The following is a 22,070-nucleotide window of genomic DNA, read 5'->3' on the forward strand; positions in this document are numbered from 1 at the left end:
CAATCTCAAGAAAACATTTCATGAAGAAATACTTAGATAGCCATAGATACAAGAGTTCCATCCATGAAGATTACGTTGAATTGTATCCATCAATTTCCGAGGCACCTCAAACTGAGATTCATATGAAAACTGCTCTTTCGGTTTCCTCGAATAAAGTTAAAAATCTGATCCTAGGTAGCTGGGGATACAAGAAATCTAATTCATTCAGAAATCTAAAAGCAGAATAACATAGAGAGGGAGATTTGTTAAATGTCAAAACAGAAGATTTCCCAATACCAGTAACTGAATCAAGCTGTCCTTAGAGGAGGTGACACTAGGATGACACCGTCTCCTCTGACAAAGAGAAAAGGAACCATCCGCTTTGTAGTCTGCAATGGAAAAAGTTAAAAATGGTGGTCAACCAAAAATGTAATACACGACCAGAGGTAGTAACGACAGCCAAACGTACAAGACTAAACAAATACGGATCTATATTAAAACCAAATGTAGCGAAACATATGTGAAGAAAATCCAGACAAATATTCATCATCCTTTTTGTCTTCTTCTTTGTTAATTATGTTTTACGGGTTAGATTGTTACCATGTTTACTTAACCTCTATTAGCTTCAGTTTAGTCATCTTTTAAAGATGAGATAAATAAATGACAGAAGAAAAACTCAACACATTCATATCTAACGGAGCCTTCCCATAGGCAGTAAAGATTAATGCCTCTGGGCCTATCTGAGAATACGGTCACTACAGCAGATCCATTCCAAAGTTACAGATCATTTGGTTATTTATGCAATTTAGTCCTCTAGAAAAACAACACTCCGAGTTAAATTGATTTACAAATTTTTTTGTTATACATAGACATAGTGATAAAGACAACAGAATTTGAGCTACATACCCGAACAATCTCTTCATAAGTTTCATCGTCAATTTCTACAGAAGTAACAATTTCTTCAACATCACCAAGAATCATATTTAAGTGCTGATCATAAGCCTGCAAAAGCCAGATTTAAAAAACAACAATATCAGAATCGGACAGGAAGCTTTATAACCACAAATATTATGATAGCAAGTACCACTTAAAATAATCACTTGACATGATGTAATATACAAGAAACTCCCTCATCCACCCACCATTTTACCCCTCCATCCCTTGTGTCATTGCATCAAGTTCAAACGACTCGTTCTCACACAAAAAATTTCTTTACCAAACAATCAACTCATTTTTGTTCCTGTTTCTTTAGTACATACTCATTATTCGATAGAAGAATACTGTTCGTTTACACATTTTTCGCTACAAATTTCTTATAAAGACACACAATTTTCCTAGCTCGGCTAACCGGAGAAAACAGTCGAGTATAATTTCGTAATAAGAGCAAACTAAATCATCACTCCACAAGTTATAAACTGCAATAGTAACCACCAACACCATTGTCATTTCGATAATCATCGTAGTGTCAAAACAACACCTGAAGAGATATATAAAAGCAAAAAACTTACAATTTAAAATAAAATAAAAGACTGGAGCTCCTATCACAGATGCCAAATAAGACAATTATAGAGCATACATCACAATTTTGTTATTGGTGTTTGAGACTAGAAGATGAAAATCAAACCTTGACGCATATCCATTCCCCACTTAACACTAAAGTAGTAAACTTTAAACCCTAATTTTATTTTCCCATTATTTTTAGTTTTGCCCCATCTAAAACCCTAATTAGAAAAACCCAGAGAGCAGAGAAAACCTAATTTACAGCAGAGCGAGAGACATGATAGATAGGGTGTGGAATCGTACATGGAGTTTACCGCGGAGCTCACGGTCGGAGCGAAGCTTGACGTAGATGCGCTCGTCGAGGCTGAGCCTTATCAGATCCAACGGCTCCTTCACGGCGCTCTCTTCCTCGCTCGCCATTTTTGTATTTTGCTCTTTCTTCGAATCGAATGGGTTTATGTTACAATGTGGGGGGCAATTTGTAATTGGCTTATTTTTTTAGCTACTGCAACTTTACTTAGAATCCACTCCGTCGTGTATGGTCTTAGCATTTTTCCACCATTATGGTAAAATACCATTTGTCAAAGGGTTCATCTATTTGATATACTTTGCATTTTGAAAAAAAAAATTATATCTTAATTTAAACAATTTACTTCAAAATATTGAAGTAATACAAAACAAATAGTTAAGATTCATTAGCACAACAGTATTGAGGCACTTGAAATACCATTAACCAGGTTAGTGATACATACGTCAAATAAATAGAATAAATATCCACACGTTACATAAAAGTCGTCTAATTAAATTCATTCATCAAACTTGCGACTTATTAAAAAATCTAGAACATTAAATAAGTTTGGTAAAAAAAAAAGTGTTTTTTTTAAATAAATAAATAAAAACTGTTGTCAATGAAAGTAGAAATAGGTAATTTTTTTTTCAAAGCATAGTAATCAATGCTCATTTAATGAAATTTTCAAATAGCAAATATACTCTCACATGTTTTACAAAATTACACTCTTTACCCCTACATTATTGTATTTGACAATTATTATATCACATTAAATATCATCTCCTTTTTAGACATTTAACATATTCAAAGCAATTTATATAAACGTTTACCAAACACTCAACAACTTTATTTTACAGTTGTTTATTCTCACAGCACAACATAAATAGTTTTTTATTTTACAATACAGTAATACCAAACTAACCTTAAGGTATTTCTCTACATCATAATCGATATCGCTCTATCCACTAAAGTCATCAAGGTCATTAAAATGACAACACGTTCAGGTTATCTCCTTATGAAGTTATTAAGAGTCATTGTAACAATGACGTTCTTCACTCACTTATCCATTAGAATTGCCCTTCTTTTCTTTTATATCCCAAATTAGACCTGTAGATGAGTTGAGTTTTAAATTTGGGTTAGTTTTAATACAACTAATTAGATCAACGAATCATTCAAACTCAACCCATTAAACTTACAGGTCATCAAAGTATACTACAAGGTTGAAATGGTACCTACTCTAAATACGTTGCCTTTTTTATATTATTTTATCATTCAATAATTGATGCAGGATGACTCAATCTTTATTTAATGTAATAAATATATGTTAGTGGGGTAGATTAAGTGGGGTTAATCTGAATGAGTTCATTAACTCTAGTAATGATACATGTATTAGTAATTATTAAGAGGGGGTTAGAGTTTTTATAAATTACGAGTATTTTGTATTCTAGGGGGAAGATTATGATGAATTGAATTGAAAATTGAGTGCAGTTTGAGAGGGTTTTCTCATTTTTGTTCTTGTTCTGTCAACTTGTATATTCCAACGAAATTAACGAGGTATAGACACCCTAATGATCATTGACCTTTCTTGTGCAAAGAATCAACAACGTTCGTGTGATAAACTTCTTGGCATTCTTGGTGAATCAACAAGAGGTTTAAGACTTGTGAAATTCGGTATTGTCTTTGACAATCAACGAATCTGCAAGGAAAAGTTACGCATTTCGTGAGTTTTTGTTTTAACATCCATTCTCCATTCGAGGATCGGTATCCGGATTTATTAATCAACTGATTCATGTTTTGATCATTGCATCGGTTGGTATCAGAGCGTTAACTTGATCCAAATGTGACGTTGTATCAAGGGTAACAACACCAACATGTCGCAACTACCAATAAATGGAGGTCTCAATCTAGATCTTCCTCCAATATTTGATCGTTGTTGTGAGGGTTGTGAAATTTGTGATGCAATTCCAAGTTGATGGGACCTTGAAAATGTTGAAGGCTACAACTTCAAGTTTTCCTTTGAAGATATGGAAGTCGAGTCCCATGGCTTGTTTCACATGTTGGGTAGTTCTGAATTTGTCGATTTGATCGGGATTGAAAGTTTCAAATTTTATTATCTGGTTGATATTGTAAGCATGATAAAGACAAATAAGAAGAAATTGTGCATTGCAAGATTGACTATGGAGCGTGAGCTTTGCGGTTCAAGAATATTCATGATTTCTAAATATTTGTTTGATTGGAGTGGAAAACCTCATCATTATTCCTGGAAGATTTCAGAACAAGGAAGTCTGAATTCGAGGACGAATTCTTTCCAAACCAGTGAGAATGATGCAGGATGACTGAATCTTTATTTAATGTAATAAATATATGTTAGCGGGGTTAATCTTAATGAGTTCATTAACTCTAGTAATGATGCATGTATCAGTAATTATTAAGAGGGGGTTAGAATTTTTATAAATTAAGAGTATTTTGTATTATAGGGGAAAAATTATGATGAATTGAATTGAAAATTGAGTGCAGCTTGAGAGAGTTTTCTCGTTTTTGTTCTTGTTCTGTCAACTTGGATATTCCAATGGAATTAACGAGGTATAGACACCCCAACAATCATTGCCCATTCTCGTACAGAGAATCAGCAACGCTCGTGTGATAAACTTCTTGGCATTCTTGGTGAATCAACAAGAGGTTTAGGACTTGTGAAATTCGGTATTGTCCTTGACAATCAACAAATCTACAAGGAAAAGTTACGTTTGTTTTTGTTTTAACATCCGTTCTCCATTCGAGGATCTGAACTGTTTGTTTTTTAAGTCACCTTTTATGGATGATATAAAACTCAAAATTTGTTTTACTTAACCTCGTAAACTCAATTTTGAGTCCAATTTACCCCATAAAACTTGAAAGTCGTCAAAATGGAATGAATTTTGAGTCCAATCTGCCGAGACAAAGTGAAATGCATTTTGAAATTCATAAAGTATAGTGATCGGTTTTTTAGTTACAAGAGGAAAGTGAGATTAAAATAGAGTTTCACTAGCACAACTAAAAATAAGCCTTTGTTTTTTGCCCTTTCCTCTAATATTTTTATTTTATTTAAATTTATTTTATTAATATATTTTGCACTTTTCTCTCTTTGTTTTAGGGCTAGTTCGGTATAGTTGTTTTAACAAAAATTGATTATATTATGTTAAAATAATAAATAGCTGTAAAAAAATTAGTTAAGTGTTTGATAAATTATAATAGTAAAAATTATTTTTGTAAAAGAAAATGTTAGAGTGTTTGGTAAATTTTGTAATTGTGTAACATGATAAAAAAAGATATAATACTGGATGAGCTATTAATTTAATAATTTGATTAAAAAATGATCAATCTATTTTTATTTTTATTTTTCTGTCAAACAATAGATTGTGTTAGATTAGCTAACGACGGAGTTTGAATCCACACTGTCATACAAGGTCTTAACACTTTTTCCACCACTATGGTAAATGCCACTTGTCAAAGGGTCCATCTATTTGATATACTTTGTATTTTGAAAAAAAAAAATATCTTAATTTAAACAAATTATTTCAAAATATTGAAGTAATACAAAACAAATAGTTAAGATTCATTAGCACATCAGTATTGAGGCACTTGAAATACCATTAACCAAGGTTAGTGATACATACGTCAAATAAATAAAATAAATATCTAAACGTTACATAAAAGTAGGATTTTGAGGGATTTTAATTCTTTTAATGAATTTAAGGGTATTCAATCAGAATTTTAAGTGATTCTCTAAAATTCAAGGTGTATTCCATTAGAATTTTAAGATAATTTATTAAAATCCTTAAAAATCCGGGTGTATTCAATTAGGATTTTAAAGAAGTTTATAACATTTCAGATGTATTCAATTAGAAATTAATTTTAAAGAATTTGAAAAAGTTGAGGAATTAGAGGGAATTGAAGAGATTTCGTAGTGTATTTTAAGCATCCACAAATCTCACCTCTCCCCATGAGATTTTGAGGGAATTGAATCAAAATTTTAGATAGAATCTCTACAAATCAATTAAACTCCATAAAAATTCATGGATTTATAAATCCATTAAAGTCTCTCAAATTCTCAATTGAATACACCCCCTTAAATTCATTCATCAAACTTGCGGCTTTGTTGTTTTTTAATATATCTGTCTTTTGTAATCCTTGAGCATGACAATTAGGGTTAGTTCAAGATTGTGGTGCTTTAAAAAAAAAAATTAATGAAAAGGGTTTAAAAAATTTGCATTTAAAAAAAAACCACCATATAATTTTATTTAATGATAAGGACAAAAAAAATTAATAATAATAAAACAAAAAATAACCTCACAAAAGCGCGTGCATTGTAAATTCTGTAAACTTACCATATATATTGCAGCAGCCCCTCCTATTTTCTTTAGTAGCTTCAAACCCTAGCCTCATAGCCCCACGTGCCTCCTTCCTCTTTCTTTATTTCATGTTTAGGAGCTTTAATGATGATAGTTAGTACTTTCAATGCTCCCTTCATGTTCTCACTCTCGCAATTTTCAACGAAAATGTAATAAACTATCTCCCATAATAATCTTAACTAATGATTTCGTATTTGAACTTTTTGTGAGAATGGAATAGGCTCTCATCTTTCCTAAAATTAGAGAAAGACATGCTCTCTTTAGACTTAAATGACTAATTGCTTTGGATGACACTTCCCGAAGATATTCGACCATCATAATACTTTTGACGACATTCTCGTGTATAGAATAATTATTTGGGTTTGCTATTCATTGTTAGAATATTCATGACTCATCCATTAATTAGTGTAACAACTAATCATTTATATCTAGTTAATGTTGATGACATGCCTTTTCCAAGTTTATTTTTCAAACCATTGGCCACTAATTTCTTGGCCCCCAAAACCATAGGTGCTAGTGTGCATTTTCCAGTTGAGCTTTGTCTATTGTCAGTTGTTTTCTCTGCCATGGTTAATAAAATAGTGATAATACTAGTGTTCAGTTTAAGAAATAGTTAGTGTTTAATTTATGAAATATTGATAATATTAGTGTTTAGTTTAAGAAATAGTCAATGTTTAGTTTACGAAATAGTGATAGTATTAGTGTTCAGTTTAAGAAATAGCCAGTTTTCAGTTTAAGAAATAGTGATAATACTAATGTTTGGTTTAAGAAATAGTTATAGTATAAGTGTTTGGTTTAAGAAATAGTTAGTGTTTAATTTACGAAATAATGATAGCACTAGTTTACGAATTAGTGATAGTAATAGTGTTTCGTTTAAGAAATAGTCAATGTTTAGTTTACAAAATAGTCAGTGTTCAATTTAAGAAATAGTGGTAGTACTATTGTTCGGTTTAAGAGTTAGTCATTATTTGGTTTGAGAAATAGTCAATGTTAAGTTCTAAATATAATCAGTGTTCGATTCTATAAATAATCAATGTTCAGCTATAAAAATAACTAGTGTTAACATGACACGACACAAACTTAAAAAATTGTCCAAACTAAAGATAAAATCACTATTTTGAAATTAAAATAAGCATTGTTTATCAAACTAAAAATGAAAATTTTTATGTATTTTTTATCTTGTAATATTATTACTTAGTTTGTTCAAAAAAAAATTATGAAACAATGGTCAAATAAACATACAATAAAATAAAAAGTAAAAATTGTAATATTTATGGAGTGAGAGTAGAGTGATATAAGAGATGAGAGAAAATAAAAAAAAGTTGATGTAAATGGGTGAGGTGAGAGGAGAAAGAAATTTGATGGGAATATGTGAAAGAGAGAGAGAGAGAGATGAGCTAATAACGGTGGAGGGAGAAAGAAAGAGGGAAGAAAAGTACGTGTGACTGAGTGATGTGACGCGCGCGTAGATTTTGGTTTTGATTTTTTTTAATTATTATGTTAAACTTTTGTCATTTTTATTAAAATTAAAGTCTTTTTTTATTAAAATTTAAGCCATTTTTATTAAATAAAGTTAGTGGATGATTTTTGTTAATAAAAAGTTTAGAGAAACTCTTTTCTTTAAAGCTCCCTTAAAAAAATAACTTATTAAAAAATCTAGAACATTAAATCTGTTTGGTAAAACAAAAACAAAAATATTGTTGTCAATGAAAGTATAAAAGTAGAAATAGGGTCTACCATGCTTCTAAAAAAATGTTTTTTTTTCAAAGCATAATAATCAATGTTCATTTAATGAAATTTTCAAATAGCAAATATACTTTCACATGTTTTACAAAATTACACTCTTTACCCCTACATTATTGTCGTTGACAATTATTATATCACATTAAATATCATCTCCTTTTTTGACATTTAACATATTCAAAACAATTTATATAAAAGTTTATCAAACACTCAAACACTTTTACTTTTTTTATTTATTTTATCAAAAACACTTTGTTGATGCAAAAAATCGGTGAGGACTTTGGTACAACAAAAAGTGTCAAGTTTGTGACATTTACTAGATTGCTCCGGTCACTAGTGTGGATAAATATGTAAATGGATAGAGACAGGGAAGTAAATACAAGATGTACGTGGTTCACCCAGATTGGCTACGTCTACGGAGTAGAGGAGTTCTCATTAATTGTGAAGGGTTTACACAAGTACATAGGTTCAAGCTCTCATTTTGTGAGTACTAGTGAATGATTTAGTACAAATGACATTAGGGAATATTGTGGGAGAATGATCTCCTTTTATAGAAGAGAGTTTCTAGCTTTGTTTTGACATTGACACGTGTCGTGTTATGATTGGCTTCTGATGTTAACACATGTCGCGCTATGATTAGCTTCTGATGTCGACACGTGTCGCTCTGTGATTGGCCTCCTGGTTGGAGGGAAACTCTTCTGAGTCCTTGATGGTATAACATTGATCGGTGCTTAGTAGTTTCAGGATTGGTCAATATGGTACAAACAATGCTCCCCTAAGTTCCCAAGTGAGAGAAGCTCCTTGGTTGGGGACTTGCAAGATCCAAGCCGCTGAGTAATCACGAAACTTCTAAGTACCGAAGTGTGGTATCGTCTTCACTTGCCTTATCTGTCTCATAGGTAGATGTGGCATCTTCTTTGGAAGTATTTTTCCTCCATCTAGGGATGGTATCTTTAACCGGTGTAGATGCACAAGGTAATGTATCAATTTGACTTGAACCTTACTTGTAGTTTCAGGCTTGGTCAAGCGCGATCCAAACCATGTAGTAGGAGTCCCCCAAGTCGCCGAGCTAGGAGATTTGCCGAAAGAGGTGATAGACAAGGTAAACAATCAGAGCTCCCAACAATCAGTCCCAGATCAGAAGTTTGATTTCGAGTTCCGACTGATTGTTCTCATTCTCCCTATCTTACAGGTAGCATGAAGGATAAAAAGAAGAAAAAAGAGAATGGATGATATGAGATACTTTTGCTTTTGAAGAAGTAACTTTCCACATGCTTATTCTTGAACTGGCTGGAGGGTTTTTTGGTTTCCCCTGAGTATAAGGTCGACTCGAGAATTTGAGGGTAAAAACAAGTCCATCAAATTAAGAGTGCGCTCGACCTTAATGATATGAGATACTTTTGCTGTTGACAAAGTAATAGATGAATCGGCACATGTTCTGTTGCGCTTGTCTCCACATGCTTCCTTGTATCATTCTCACTTGCCCTATCTGTTCCTCAAGCAGATGTGGTATCTTTTCTGGAAGTATAAGATGTTGAAGATGAGTACTCGACATCAATGCCAGGTAAGTAATCAGGCAAGGAGTTCCAGGTAATCAGTTCCTGACTGGAAGCTTGATTCCAAGTGCTGACTGATTGCTCTCTTTCTCCTTGTCTTGCAGGTAAGAACAAGGCCAAAGGAAAAGACAGGGAAAAAGCATGATATGAGATACTCTTGCTTTTAACCCTAATGATATGAGATATTTTGGGTTTGGTGTGGCTTGTTTACAAAGGTATTATCGGGGGGAAAATAAGCTAAGTATTTCGAGAGACTCTGCTGAGAGTGCTCTTTCGGATGTGAAGAAAAGTTGAGCATTTTTTTTTATTTGCATGTTTGCCTGGCTGTGGAGGATAAAGGTCGACATATATAGGAATTGTCCCAACAACGAGTAGTAACGCTGTTCCTTTACCCTTCTCGGTCATAGCAATATGGGAGCTGCAAGATTCACGTGTTTTAACTTTGTCAGAGCACTTTGAAAAAGTGGTATGTGGTATCTGGAAAGCTGATGTTGCGTGTGAAGATTGCATATAAGATTATCCAAGGAAATCTGGCTTTTGAAGTTCGGAGAGCGGTGCCTCTTCGGTTTTCGAACAAGCAATCATGTCGGGGACCTGGCTCTTGAGATTCAGAGAACGATGCCTCTTCGATTTTTGAGAAAGCAATCCTGTTAGGAGCGGTGCCTCTTCGATTTTTTAGAAAGCAATCATGTTGTGAGTCTGGCTCTTGAGAGTCAAATAACGGTGCTTCTTTGATTTTTAAGAAAGTAATCCTGGTGGGAGTTTGGCTCTCGAGATTCGGGGAGTGATGCCTTTTCGATTTTTGAGCAAGTAATCCTGTTGGGAGTGTTTTCTCGATATGAGTAAAGGTTGGGCATTTTTGCCAGTCTGCCTTGCCACGGAGCACGGAGATTAACACACACAAGGACTTTCCAGTTATCAAGCAATGGTGTTATTCCTTTACCATTGTGGGTAATGGTAGGGTAGCTGGACCTTCAAAATTTATGTGTCTAAGCTTTGTCAGAGATCTTTGGCAAAGTTATCTGTGGTACCCGAGAAGCTGATGTTGCGTGTGGGGATTGTCGACATATTTTGCTTAGGAAAATCTACTTTTCGAAATCCAAAAAGTGGTCCCTCTTCGATTTTTAAACGGCCTTGTTGCCATTTCTTTTATAGGGGCACCAATTGTGTGCAAGAAGTACGTTCAGAGAGTTATTGCTTGCAAGAATTTTCCCCTTATTTTTGTTCTTTAGAAATTTATTGCACCTCATTTCTCCTTCATCTTTTCTGAGAATGTCTGGCCCATTCGACCATCGTTTTGACTTGAACTTTGGTGAAGAGGCAGTCATGCCTTCTCAAGACAACATATGGTGCCCATCCTTCTTATCCCTTACTGGTCCTCTTACCGTTTGGGACTCTGTGATGAAGAATGATATGACCGCTGCGGTGGTGTCTAGGAATCTTCTTACTCCCAAAGATAACAAACTACTTTCCAAATGGTCTGATGAGTTGGCTGTTAAGGATTATCTGGCTCTCAGTGTTCAGTATGCAGGTTCTGTGTCTAATGTGGCACAACGCCTATTTGCTCGAACCCGCCAAGTTGAATAATTGGTGGCTGAAGTGATAAGTCTCAAACAGGAGATCAGAGGGCTAAAGCATGAGAATAAACAATTGCACAGGCTCGCACATGACTATGCTACAAACATGAAGAGGAAGCTCGACCAGTTACAGGAATCTGATGGTCAGATTTTACTTGATCATCAGAGGTTTGTGGGTTTGTTCCAAAGACATTTATTGCCTTCGTCTTCTGGGGTTGTACCGCGTAATGAAGCTCCAAATGATCAACCTTCGGTGCCTCCTCCTTCTGGGGTTCTGCCCAGTACTGAGGCTTCGAATAATCACCCTTCGATGCCTCCTCTTTCTGGGGCTCTACCGACTGCTGAGACTTCTCCTGAGCAACATTTGTGAAGGCTCCATCTTACTTGTTTATTTTGATTCATGTATATGTACATATTTGTAACTTATCGGAGATATCAATAAACAAGCTTTGCTTCATTTCAACGTATTGTGTTAAATACACCAAGGCCTTCTTCACTAAGTTCTTTGAATTTTTTCTTTTGTTGAAGCTTGTATGTTGAAGTTTTGTGAGTGAAGCATGTATGTTGAGGTAGTGCTCCCTTAATTTTCTGAGTGAGGAAAACTTCTCGGTTGGAGACTTGAAAAATCCAAGTCACTGAGTGGTCGTGAAACTTCCGAGTATGAAGGTGTAGTAGCATATGGTAGGAGTCCCCTAAGTCTTCGGTCGAGGGAGTTGACGAATAAGGCATTTCCTTTCTAAGTGGTAGCCCAAAACTCTTCCTTCATATATATTTGTTATGAAAGTTGTTAGGCCCAAAGAAGAGGCCTAGGCAATTTTTTTTTTTTTTCGAATTTTCTAATTTCTGAATTTTTGAATTTTTGAAATTTTGAAAAAAAAAATTATATATATTTTTTGAAGCTTTGTGGGTAAAGCTTTGGTGTTGAAGTTTTGTAGGTGAAGTTTTGAGGTTGAAGCTTTGTTGGGTACCATGAATTGATTTTGCTTCACACTATCTTGATCAAGTAGTGTGAAGCTTTTGTAGGTGAAGCTTTTGTGTTGAAGCTTTGTAGGTGAAGCTTTTATGATGGGTGAAGCTTTAGTTGGTGAAGCTTTAGTTGGTGAAGCTTTTATGGGTGAAGCTTTTGTTGGTGAAGCTTTTATGTGTGAAGCTTTTGTGGGTGAAGCTTTTGTGTTGAAGCTTTGGAGTTGAAGCTTTGGAGTTGAAGCTTTGTAGGTGAAGTTTTTGTGTTGAAGCTTTTGTAGGTGAAGCTTTAGAGTTGAAGTTTTTGTTGGGTATCATGAATTGATTTTGCTTTACACTATCTTGATCAAGATAGTGTGAAGCTTTTGAGAATTTGTAGTTGTCCTCTATTGATGAAGCTTTGTTGAATTTCCCTTTTTTTTTTGGGGAAACTAGAAATTTGAAAATGTGGGAGAGACAACATATACAAATTTTGCTTCCACACTGTTGAGCAAGAGATTGGGCCTCGTCTTTGGGCCTCATCCTTAAGCCCATGACAAATGTAAAAGGGGAGAGAGCCCTTATTCTATAAAATGGACTCCCTTACCCTTATGAAAGGGACCTCAGATCTCAAAGCCTCACATCCACAGAGTCTTAGATACATCCCTCACAACAATATAGAGGGCAATACACTCTCAGCCAAACGGAGAGCAAAATGGCAAAGGCTGCATCCACAAAGAGCTCCCTTGCCGATCTATTGTAATCCATACATACATACATACATAATCAACATCAGTGTGGACGTAGCCCAAATATTGGGGTGAACCATGATATATCTTTATGTTCTTGGGCATTTGTGTGATTCACGGTCGGATTTACGTTGGTCCAAGATCCTTCGGATTTTGTGCATCAACATTTGGCGCTGTCTGTGAGAAATCAACACGAAAAGCTATGTCGGTTCTCTTTCATTTTTTCATCTCACCACACTCCACCGTGAATCTGCACAACCCAAGAACCCAAAACCCTTACACTCTTCCAAATTCCAAACCAAAACTTTTTCAACCAATTCAATAAACACCGTCTAAACATGTTCAGAGCCACCGTTGAGCTCGACTTCTTCGGCATGGACCAGCACCACCGGGAGGCCGCCTCATACTCTTGTAAATCCCAATTCCAGAAATTCCCCCACCGACCTAGAAGCTTCCGAGTCATTCGTACTGTCATGTCCAAGATCAACCCTGAGGTGTTCAAGTCCATCATCGCTTCTGGCAATGCCAGTCCCAACATTCCAAATCCGAGGAAATCGTTTTCGGTGCCGTCGAGCCCACCGCCATTTCCCTGTTTCCCTGTTTGCCACTCTACGTTCCCACCGCCATTTCTGATTCCTCTATTACGTCTGCAACTTTCGAGAGCCTCCAAATCTTTAAAGACAACCTCAGGTACATCGATGAACAGAACTCCAAGAACCTCAGCTACAAGCTCAGTCTGAATCGATTCGTCGATCTGTCAAACGAGGAGTACTGGAACACTTACCTTGGCATCAAGACCCACGCTCAGAAGAAGCGGTTGTCCAACAGGAACACCAAAAGCGACCAATATGCGCTGCGTGTCGGCGATTCGTTGCCTGACTCCATTGATTGAAGGGAGGAATAACGCTGAATTTAAGCGGATCCGATCTGGAAGATAAGGAGCTGGAGCGCCAAGTGCAGGAAATGGCGAAGAAGATTCTCGAGTACAGAGCAACTTTACCAAACCAGCTTAAGAATGCCTTCCCCAGCCATCTCGCAACTCCTGAGAATAATGGAGAAATGGCTTTCAAAGAAAGCCAAGAGAAAAGTAAAAGATAAGTTTTCTATTATTAATTATATAATTACTGTCTGCCATCTGCCAAAAGAAAGAAAAGTAAAGAGAAAGGAAAAAGTAAAACTAGACGCAGCACGCACCAACAACATGCAACTGTCGACCATCAACGTGGAAAAAGATAAACACTTTATCTTTGGGCTGATTTATTTAAAAGTATCATTTGTTTATTTAATAGTTTATTATTATACTATGTTGGTGGATGCTTTACAGTATGCATATTCTTTGAGGAGACCACATCATTTCTATCACACTTATATTTTAGTGTATAGTTAGCAATATATTATTTGCTTTCATGATATGTGTGCATATAATGCGGCACCCCACGATATATATATATATATATATATATATATATATATATATATGATCTGATAGTGCGGCACCTCACAATATCTGCTTTTCCATTACTGTTGTGTGCTTATTATGCCGGGTCACGACGCATACACGTCATTACTACTATCATTATTTTAATGTTATATAAATTGCATTACTGCCTAAACGAACGGGGTGACATGTTATAATAATATGTTTTACATTATTATTAATGATTTATCACATGACTATTTTCCATAACAAGTGGCAAGTCTGACCAAATTACACCTTTTATTATTTGAATGTTAGGGTGACATAACTTTGGTGGTTCATGGCACGAACATTGTTGATCAACATTGTTGCTGATTAAAGAAGCCTACCGACACTATTGATCAACCTATGGATCACTGAGCCACATGCTTATGGTGACAACTATTTAGTCCGAACAATGATCTCTTGTTTAACCCGACAAACAGACTCGAGTCATGTCAAGAATCAACTCATACTGAGTACATGTCGACATAAAGTAGATACTTGCAATGAGGAATACCACGAGCAGAGCCGCCTCGCAGCGAGTATAGCCTCTAGCCGAGCAGCCTTGCAACGAGCATCGCCTCCAGCTGAGCAGTCTCATAACGTGTGATACCTCTAACCGAGTATTGCTTTGTGATTGAGCATTGCTTTGTGTTGAGTACTGGTTCAAGACATCTAGCCACTTCGACCCGTACATGGATTGGATTTGAAGTCTCCAGCCAAAAGACTCTTTTGACTGAAGACTTGGGGGACTCATGTTAGTACCATATATTGGGCCTTGTCTTTGGGCCTCATCCCTAAGCCCATGACAAATGTAAAAGGGGAGAGAGCCCTTATTCTATAAAAGGGACTCCCTCACCCTCATGAAAGGGACCTTAGATCTCAGAGCCTCAGATCCAGAGAGTCTCAGATACATCCCTCACAACAATATAGAGGGCAATACCATCTCAGCCAAACGGAGAGCAAAATGGCAAGGGTTGCATCCACAGAGAGCTCACTTGCCGATCTATTGTAATCCATACATACATTCATAATCAACATCAGTGTAGACATAACACAAACATTGGGGTGGACCACGATACATCTTTGTGTTCTTGGGCGTTTGTGTGATTCACGGCCGGATTTACGTTGGTCCAAGATTCTCCGGATTTTGTGCATCAACACGCTTTTACATAAAAAAAAGTTTACTAAACACTCAACTTTATTTTACAATTGTTTATTCTCACATAACATCATAAACAATTTTTTTTTTTTAAACACAGTAATACCAAACTAACCTTAAGATATTCCTCTACATCATAATCGATATCGCTCTATCCACTAAAGTCATCAAGGTCATTCAAATGGCAACACGTTCATGATATCTCCTTATGAAGTTATTAAGAGTCATTGTAACAATGACGTTCTTCACTCACTTATCCATTAGAATTGCCCTTCTTTTCTTTTATATCCCAAATTAGACCTGTAGATGAGTTGGTTTTTAAATTTGGGTCATTTTTAATCCAACTCATTATATCAACAAATCATTCAAACTAAACCTGTTAAACTTACGGGTCATCAAAGTATACTACAAGGTTGAAATGGTACCTACACTAAATACGTTGCCTTTTTTATATTATTTTATCATTCAATAATTGATGCATGATGACTCAATCTTTATTTAATGTAATAACTATATATTAGTGGGGTAGATTAAGTGGGGTTAATCTTAATGAGTTCATTAACTCTAATAATGATGCATGTATCAGTAATTATTAAGAGGGGGTTAGAGTTTTTATAGATTAAGAGTATTTTGTATTCTAGGGGAAAGATTATGATGAATTGAATTGAAAATTGAGTGTAGTTTGAGAGAGTTTTCTCATTTTTGTTCTTGTTCTATCAACTTGGATATTCCAACAGAATTAACGAGGTATAGACACCCCAACGATCATTGACCATTCTCGTACAGAGAATCAACAACGCTCGTGTGATAAGCTTCTTGGCATTCTTGGTGAATCAACAAGAGGTTTAAGACTTGTGAAATTCGGTTTTGTCTTTGACAATCAACGAATTTGCAAGGAAAAGTTACGCATTTCGTGTGTTTTTGTTTTAACATTTGTTCTCTATTCGAGGTTCGGTATCTAGATTTATTAATCAACTGATTCGTGTTTTGATCGCCGCATCAATAATGGTCCCCGAATGATCCCTCATACATTGAACCTGCAACTTCGTTGTCGTCTTCCCAATACAAAATACAACAAGGAACTCAATAGAAGAGAAAATTATTCAAATAAGTGAGGTTAAAATAATTATTATTTTTTTTTAACCATCTATAAAAAAAATTTCTGTTATTAAAAATTGGTAAAAAAAATTATAAACAGCAATGTAATTTTATAGAATCGAATTTTATTGTTTTTTATTTATCTAACACTAAAAAAAGAAAAAAAAATTCTCTCTTCCCACTGCCACTCTAATGCTCTCTTTCCCTTTCTCCTTCCCATTTTAAAAACAAAATTAAGAATGTTCAGGCCACAAAGTAGGTAGTCATATGCTGTTTTTTTCTTTTTGGTTATGAAATGAGGTTAAAATAATTAATTTTAAAAGCTTACCAAGAAATAAAAATTCTATATCTATCTATTTTGACAAATTAGAATGGTACAGAGAAGATTAGTATTACAACTGGTAAAAGTGACACGCATAGATCAAGAAATGATCCAATTTTCTTTATAAAAAAAGACAAATTGCAAAAGAAAAAACAAAAACAATTGGTATATGTATTGGTGGTACTATTATTATATGGGGTTTAAGTTGTAACATTACATTGCGTCAATCCCTTTTATTTATTTATGTTCGTGTGAGCCAGATAGTAGGTGTTTCTCCTGTATTCTTCCGCCCAGGAATCTCGGCCCGATTACTGGGAGCTTCTCAGATTTGTGGGGGCATCTCTCTGCAGATAAGTTGCTTTGCTTCTGTATTCTTGATCTTTGAAGAACGATTTTGCGTTTTCTGGAATTTGTTGCCTTGTTCTTCTGCTGACTTGCGTAGTTTTGTTGGTGGGTTTTGGACAAATTTTGTATTCAGTTTGTAAAAATTTGTGCTTGGTGTTGAGTTTTAGGCAATGGGTTTCTGTTTGGTTATGGTGTTTGTGGGAATTGGACTTGCATAAACTTTGATGGTGTAAGACTGTAAGTAGGTTCAGGAAGCTGAATTGAGGGTTGAAAAAGCTCGAAAATCGATAAGAAAGATGATTGATTTTTACCTATGAGTGCATGAGGCATGTGGTTTTAGGATAAGAAGTTGTTGATCTGATTGTTGTTAATAGTAAGGATTAAGGAATGGAAGAGCATTTATCACAAGGAGCAGGAGGAGGTATGGTTCAGGCCGGGGCCTCGTATGGGGGGCTTGATTTGCAGGGGTCAATGAGAGGCCATCAGCAACCCCAACATCCACATACCATACACCATCACCATCCTCAACCTCGTCAAGGGTCGTTGGTCCACTCGCCGATTCCTGAAGGGTTTCCTCTCAAAATGGGAACCATGCATCACTGCGATCAAACCATTTCCATGGTGGATTACAGTAAGGGAGAGAGGTGCAAGAACTCGGCAAGCGATGAGGATGAGCCGAGTTATGCGGAAGAGGGAGATGGTCATGCTGAAGGTAGTAGAGGGAAGAAGGGGTCGCCATGGCAGCGTGTGAAGTGGACAGATCAAATGGTGAAGCTTCTGATCACTGCTGTGTCTTATATAGGTGAGGATACAAGTTCAGATTGTGGCGGTGGGGGAAGAAGGAAATATTCTGTCCTACAGAAGAAGGGAAAGTGGAAATCTGTTTCCAAGGTCATGGCAGAAAGAAGTTATCGTGTTTCTCCACAGCAGTGTGAGGATAAATTCAATGACCTTAACAAAAGGTATAAGAAACTTAATGATATGCTTGGGAGGGGCACTTCTTGCCAGGTTGTTGAGAACCCTGCGCTTTTGGATGTGATAGACTACCTAACGGAGAAAGAAAAAGATGATGTCAGGAAAATATTAAGCTCGAAGCACCTGTTTTATGAGGAGATGTGTTCTTATCATAATGGAAATCGTTTGCATCTGCCTCACGATCCAGCCTTGCAGAAATCTTTACATCGGGCTCTTAAAAGAGATGATCTTGACAATGATGATCTGAGAAGGCACCACCAAGATGATCTTGATGAAGATGATCAAGATATGGAAAATGAAGAGCATGATGACTTTGAGGAAAATAATGCTTTACGTGGAGATAACAGGGGAATATACATTTCAGAGGACTCTGTCAAGAGGTTGAGACAAGGCCAGGGCCGTGAAGATTTTAACTTTGGTAGTTCTTTGAACTCCCAAGACTGTAACAAAAGTTCTTATTTTCATCCCCAAATTCCTCAACCAGATATGAATCAAGTTTTACCTGATGGCACAAAAGCTGCTTGGTTACAGAAGCAGTGGGTTGAATCGCGTTCATTTCAGTTAGAAGAACAGAAGCTACAAATTCAAGTTGAGATGTTGGAATTGGAGAAGCAACGTTTGAAGTGGCAAAGATTTAGTAAGAAAAGGGACCGTGAACTGGAAAAGATGAGAATGGAAAATGACAGGATGAAACTTGAGAATGAGCGTATGGCATTAGAATTGAAACAGAAGGAAATGGGTGCCGGTTTTAGTTAAGTGGTTCTTCTAGTCAGTGTTTATTGCAATAGTGGGACTTCCAGGCAATGTGGCTTCTCTCGAATTCTGTAAGCTGCAGTGGGTTGAAGTATCACATTTGTGGGGGAGCTTTCTTGGAATCATGACTGTACCTGGATGTGCCCGTTGAAACTTATGATTTTGGCAATATCAATGTCTAGTTTTCATTATTCTGCGTATGGTAAAATGACAATTTCCTATTGGTTGAAACTTTTCAAGGAAAGTTGTATGATCAAGATCTTAATAGCTTACTGTATGCTGGTGCTTTGCGTAATTTCATCAGTTTTTTATTTCCTGTACGATTGTTTTGGTTTTCTCAGGTGACCATTGGCATTCATTTTCTTTTCTTGTACTTTTGATCTTCCATGTTTGACTGGCAGCTTTTAAGTATTGTGATTCATTGTCATAGTCCTTCTTCTTGTTATTTTTATTGTTATTGTCTTCTCAAAACAACTTGTACTAGCGATTTACATGATTTTCGGTCTGTGTCCCAACATCCCAAGTAATATTTGCTTTTTTTGAGTAACTAAAAGGAGTGGATTGGTGATTAGGAGCTGATTCTGCAGTCCATCCGGTAAACCCTCCATAAATATGTATGCATGTCATGATCGGTGCTAGAAATAACTGGTACCGCGAGCTTTTTTTTCTTCACGTCATTTGACTACACACTTGTAGCTACTCTGGTGCACACCCTGATTTAAGGTCCAGGGTTATGAATTTCTAGCTTATTAGCTGTTGTATATTTCATGTCCTTAAGTACTAGTTTTGGATGCTTATGCTAATATAGAACTATGTTAGATATTCTGAATCTCGGACGGGAAAGCTTCAATTAGACATTATAATTCGTATAGGTCTCTTTTATTCTCTTGGTGGAGTCTACACTACACGTTTTAAGTGGTTTGTCCACTCCCTCTCCATACCATTTTATCAGCCTGCAGAACATTCCTACAGTTAGTTTTCTTCCCACTAATTTGGCCAGGATTTTTTTTTTATGCTTCAGCATCTCAGTTTTTTCCGTCATTTAATTTAAGAATTTTGTAACTTTGACGAGAGTTTTGAGTTAAGGTATTAATGAGCCAGTTTACTTTACCATCATAGTGAATGCAATAAAATTCCTAAAATCCAAGGGATATATATAGTTTCTCTATGTAGGAATTAGAAATACCAGAATGCTTCACATATATGGTGTATGTTTTGCAGGCTCTGGCCTTGCAAAAGTAATCTTGTTTTTCTTCTGTAGAAATTGAAACTTTCCTATATCCCATTAGCGATCCAAGAGTTGTTATGTTCAAAAATGATCTTATCGTAATATTGTCTAAATGGTATTCTCGATATTTCATCTTCAAGTTCAAGAGTTTATTTTTAGGATCAGTTTATTTTTTAGACTGATAGCACATATTACTTGTACAATAATAATCACAAGTAATTTGCCGGTATAAACAACTGTATTCTGATACTAGGATCTGGCAGTGTATAAACAATTTGGCTAGAATGTAATGTTTGGTCTCCGTAAGTACCTTTAGAAAATTATTACTAGAGGCTAAAGCATTTCTTGTCAATAATATGCTGTTACTTCTGTTTTTTCTTGATCTTTCTGTATTGGTCATTGTGTTAACATGGAGATACTCAAGACAATCTGCTGAACTGAGAACTAGAACTGTGCTGATTTCAGAGCAGGCTGTAGCTGTGCTTTTTACCCCAATATTGTGAGGAAGGATCTCATTCCCGTCAAGATCTCCCAGTTGTTGCAATCAAATGACCCATTGCACATGTCAGGTGCGCTCCTCCTAACTTTGTGGCTCTTTTGGCTGGGCAGTGGTCAGTGCATAATTAGACTTGATGAGAAATGAAGAGATCCTTCACACCATGATATTTTAGCTCAAAATTCTTTAAACTGTGAAGGAAGAATACGAGAACCCGAAACTAACTAGTTGAATGTAAATTTCGGGTCTTGTTTTGTAATTTCTATAGCACCTGAGTCGGCATATAAGTTTCCATAAATGATATGAGGATTCAATGTATATCCTAATTTCTGTTCCTATATTCTATTTTATTTTGGTGGCAAGCTCATGTCTTTTGGTGGCAAGCTCATGTCTCTAGAAATGTTGGAGATACCTTCCCTTCTGATGTTAGCCTACGGGTAATCGGGTATATTTGGTTGGAGTTGCTTTCTGTAATTGCCATTGCAATTACCTCCGTAGCCAGTAACAGATAAGTGATATCTCTCTGTATCTGGCTGAAGAGAAATATTGTAGCTGGTTTGTATATGATCTTTACAGAAATTTTAATCGAAGAAAGAGACGCCAATTTTCCAAGAAGGATTATACTGTTCTTAAATGATTGAATTTCAAGCGTTCCTTGATTGGTGGCTTTAGATATTCTTTAATTCGACACTTTTCTTGTCGTACATTCCCTGTGCATAAGTGAAAAGGATAGAAATGAAAAAGTCTTTGACTGTTTATAGGACTACACAAGTTCTTCAAAGTTGATTGTGTTACTCAACATAAACTTTTTTAAGTTAGGTCAATTGTAAGTTTACTCGTGTTGGTGCCTTGGAGTTTATATGTCAAAATTTATTGGTTTTGAGTTTTTATGTCAGTCAGTGCTGAATGTTTTTCACACCAGTGTAGGCTCATTGACCAACCTGACCTATACTTTTATCCTGCTCCTTAGCTCTCTTACTTAATGTCTCTCTTTTTTGTAAAGAGTGCTAGAATCAATGACCGTATGTAACTACTGTGTCATATTTTGACGATTGAAAGCTCAAGGGAGATGGTTTACTGGGTCCCTAGGGTTATACTCAGTTCGTGAAACTACAGGGAATAGTGCGAAAGCAAGAACGTCTAACTTCTAAGTGCTTTCTATTATGAAAAAGAGGAAACTAATCTTTGTAGGATTACAGCGGTTGATCGACATCAAGTATTGGTTTTCAGTTTGTATATGGGTTGAGTTCCTTGGTTTTTGGGATTTTGGTTTGTCTGGCTCAGAGAACAGTAGCTGTGGTTAAGAAACTCCGTCATAGCAGTAAATGTGAATTGCAGAAACATTTCGGATGAAGTTTCAAGCTAGGCTTCTGTTGTGTAGTACTGAATACGTTGCTGTCAAGGCAGAATCTAGTTATGTTTTTGTAACTGCAATGGATGCTGGATGGATTGCTGCTGAGTGTGTGTGAAATGTGCTTAGACTACAAAACATCTGAACCGAACATCAAT

The 22,070-nt window shown here is 35.9% G+C and overlaps 2 protein-coding genes and 1 non-coding gene across 3 annotated transcripts; 2 read left to right on the forward strand and 1 right to left on the reverse strand.

Annotated features, from left to right (window-relative positions):
- Positions 1-16: 16 nt before the first annotated feature.
- On the reverse strand, positions 17-2,091 carry LOC103411926 (sm-like protein LSM3B). Its single transcript, XM_029109357.2, has 3 exons — positions 1,783-2,091; positions 886-981; positions 17-368 (listed from the first exon to the last, which is right to left on the reverse strand). Exons 1-3 carry the CDS (start codon positions 1,897-1,899, stop codon positions 288-290), a joined length of 294 nt encoding a protein of 97 aa, XP_028965190.1. The 5' UTR covers positions 1,900-2,091; the 3' UTR covers positions 17-287.
- A 14,689-nt stretch (positions 2,092-16,780) lies between these two features.
- LOC114819341 (U6 spliceosomal RNA) lies at positions 16,781-16,885 on the forward strand. The gene has a single exon (XR_003766397.1). It is a non-coding gene; the product is annotated as a U6 spliceosomal RNA (small nuclear RNA).
- A 38-nt stretch (positions 16,886-16,923) lies between these two features.
- LOC103444641 (uncharacterized) lies at positions 16,924-19,157 on the forward strand. The gene has a single exon (XM_008383595.4). The coding sequence runs from the start codon at positions 17,497-17,499 to the stop codon at positions 18,838-18,840; it is 1,344 nt and encodes a 447-aa protein (XP_008381817.2). The 5' UTR covers positions 16,924-17,496; the 3' UTR covers positions 18,841-19,157.
- The last annotated feature ends 2,913 nt before the right edge of the window (positions 19,158-22,070 follow it).

This window comes from Malus domestica, chromosome 10 (genome assembly GCF_042453785.1).
Source record: "Malus domestica chromosome 10, GDT2T_hap1".
Classification (NCBI taxonomy): domain Eukaryota; kingdom Viridiplantae; phylum Streptophyta; class Magnoliopsida; order Rosales; family Rosaceae; genus Malus; species Malus domestica.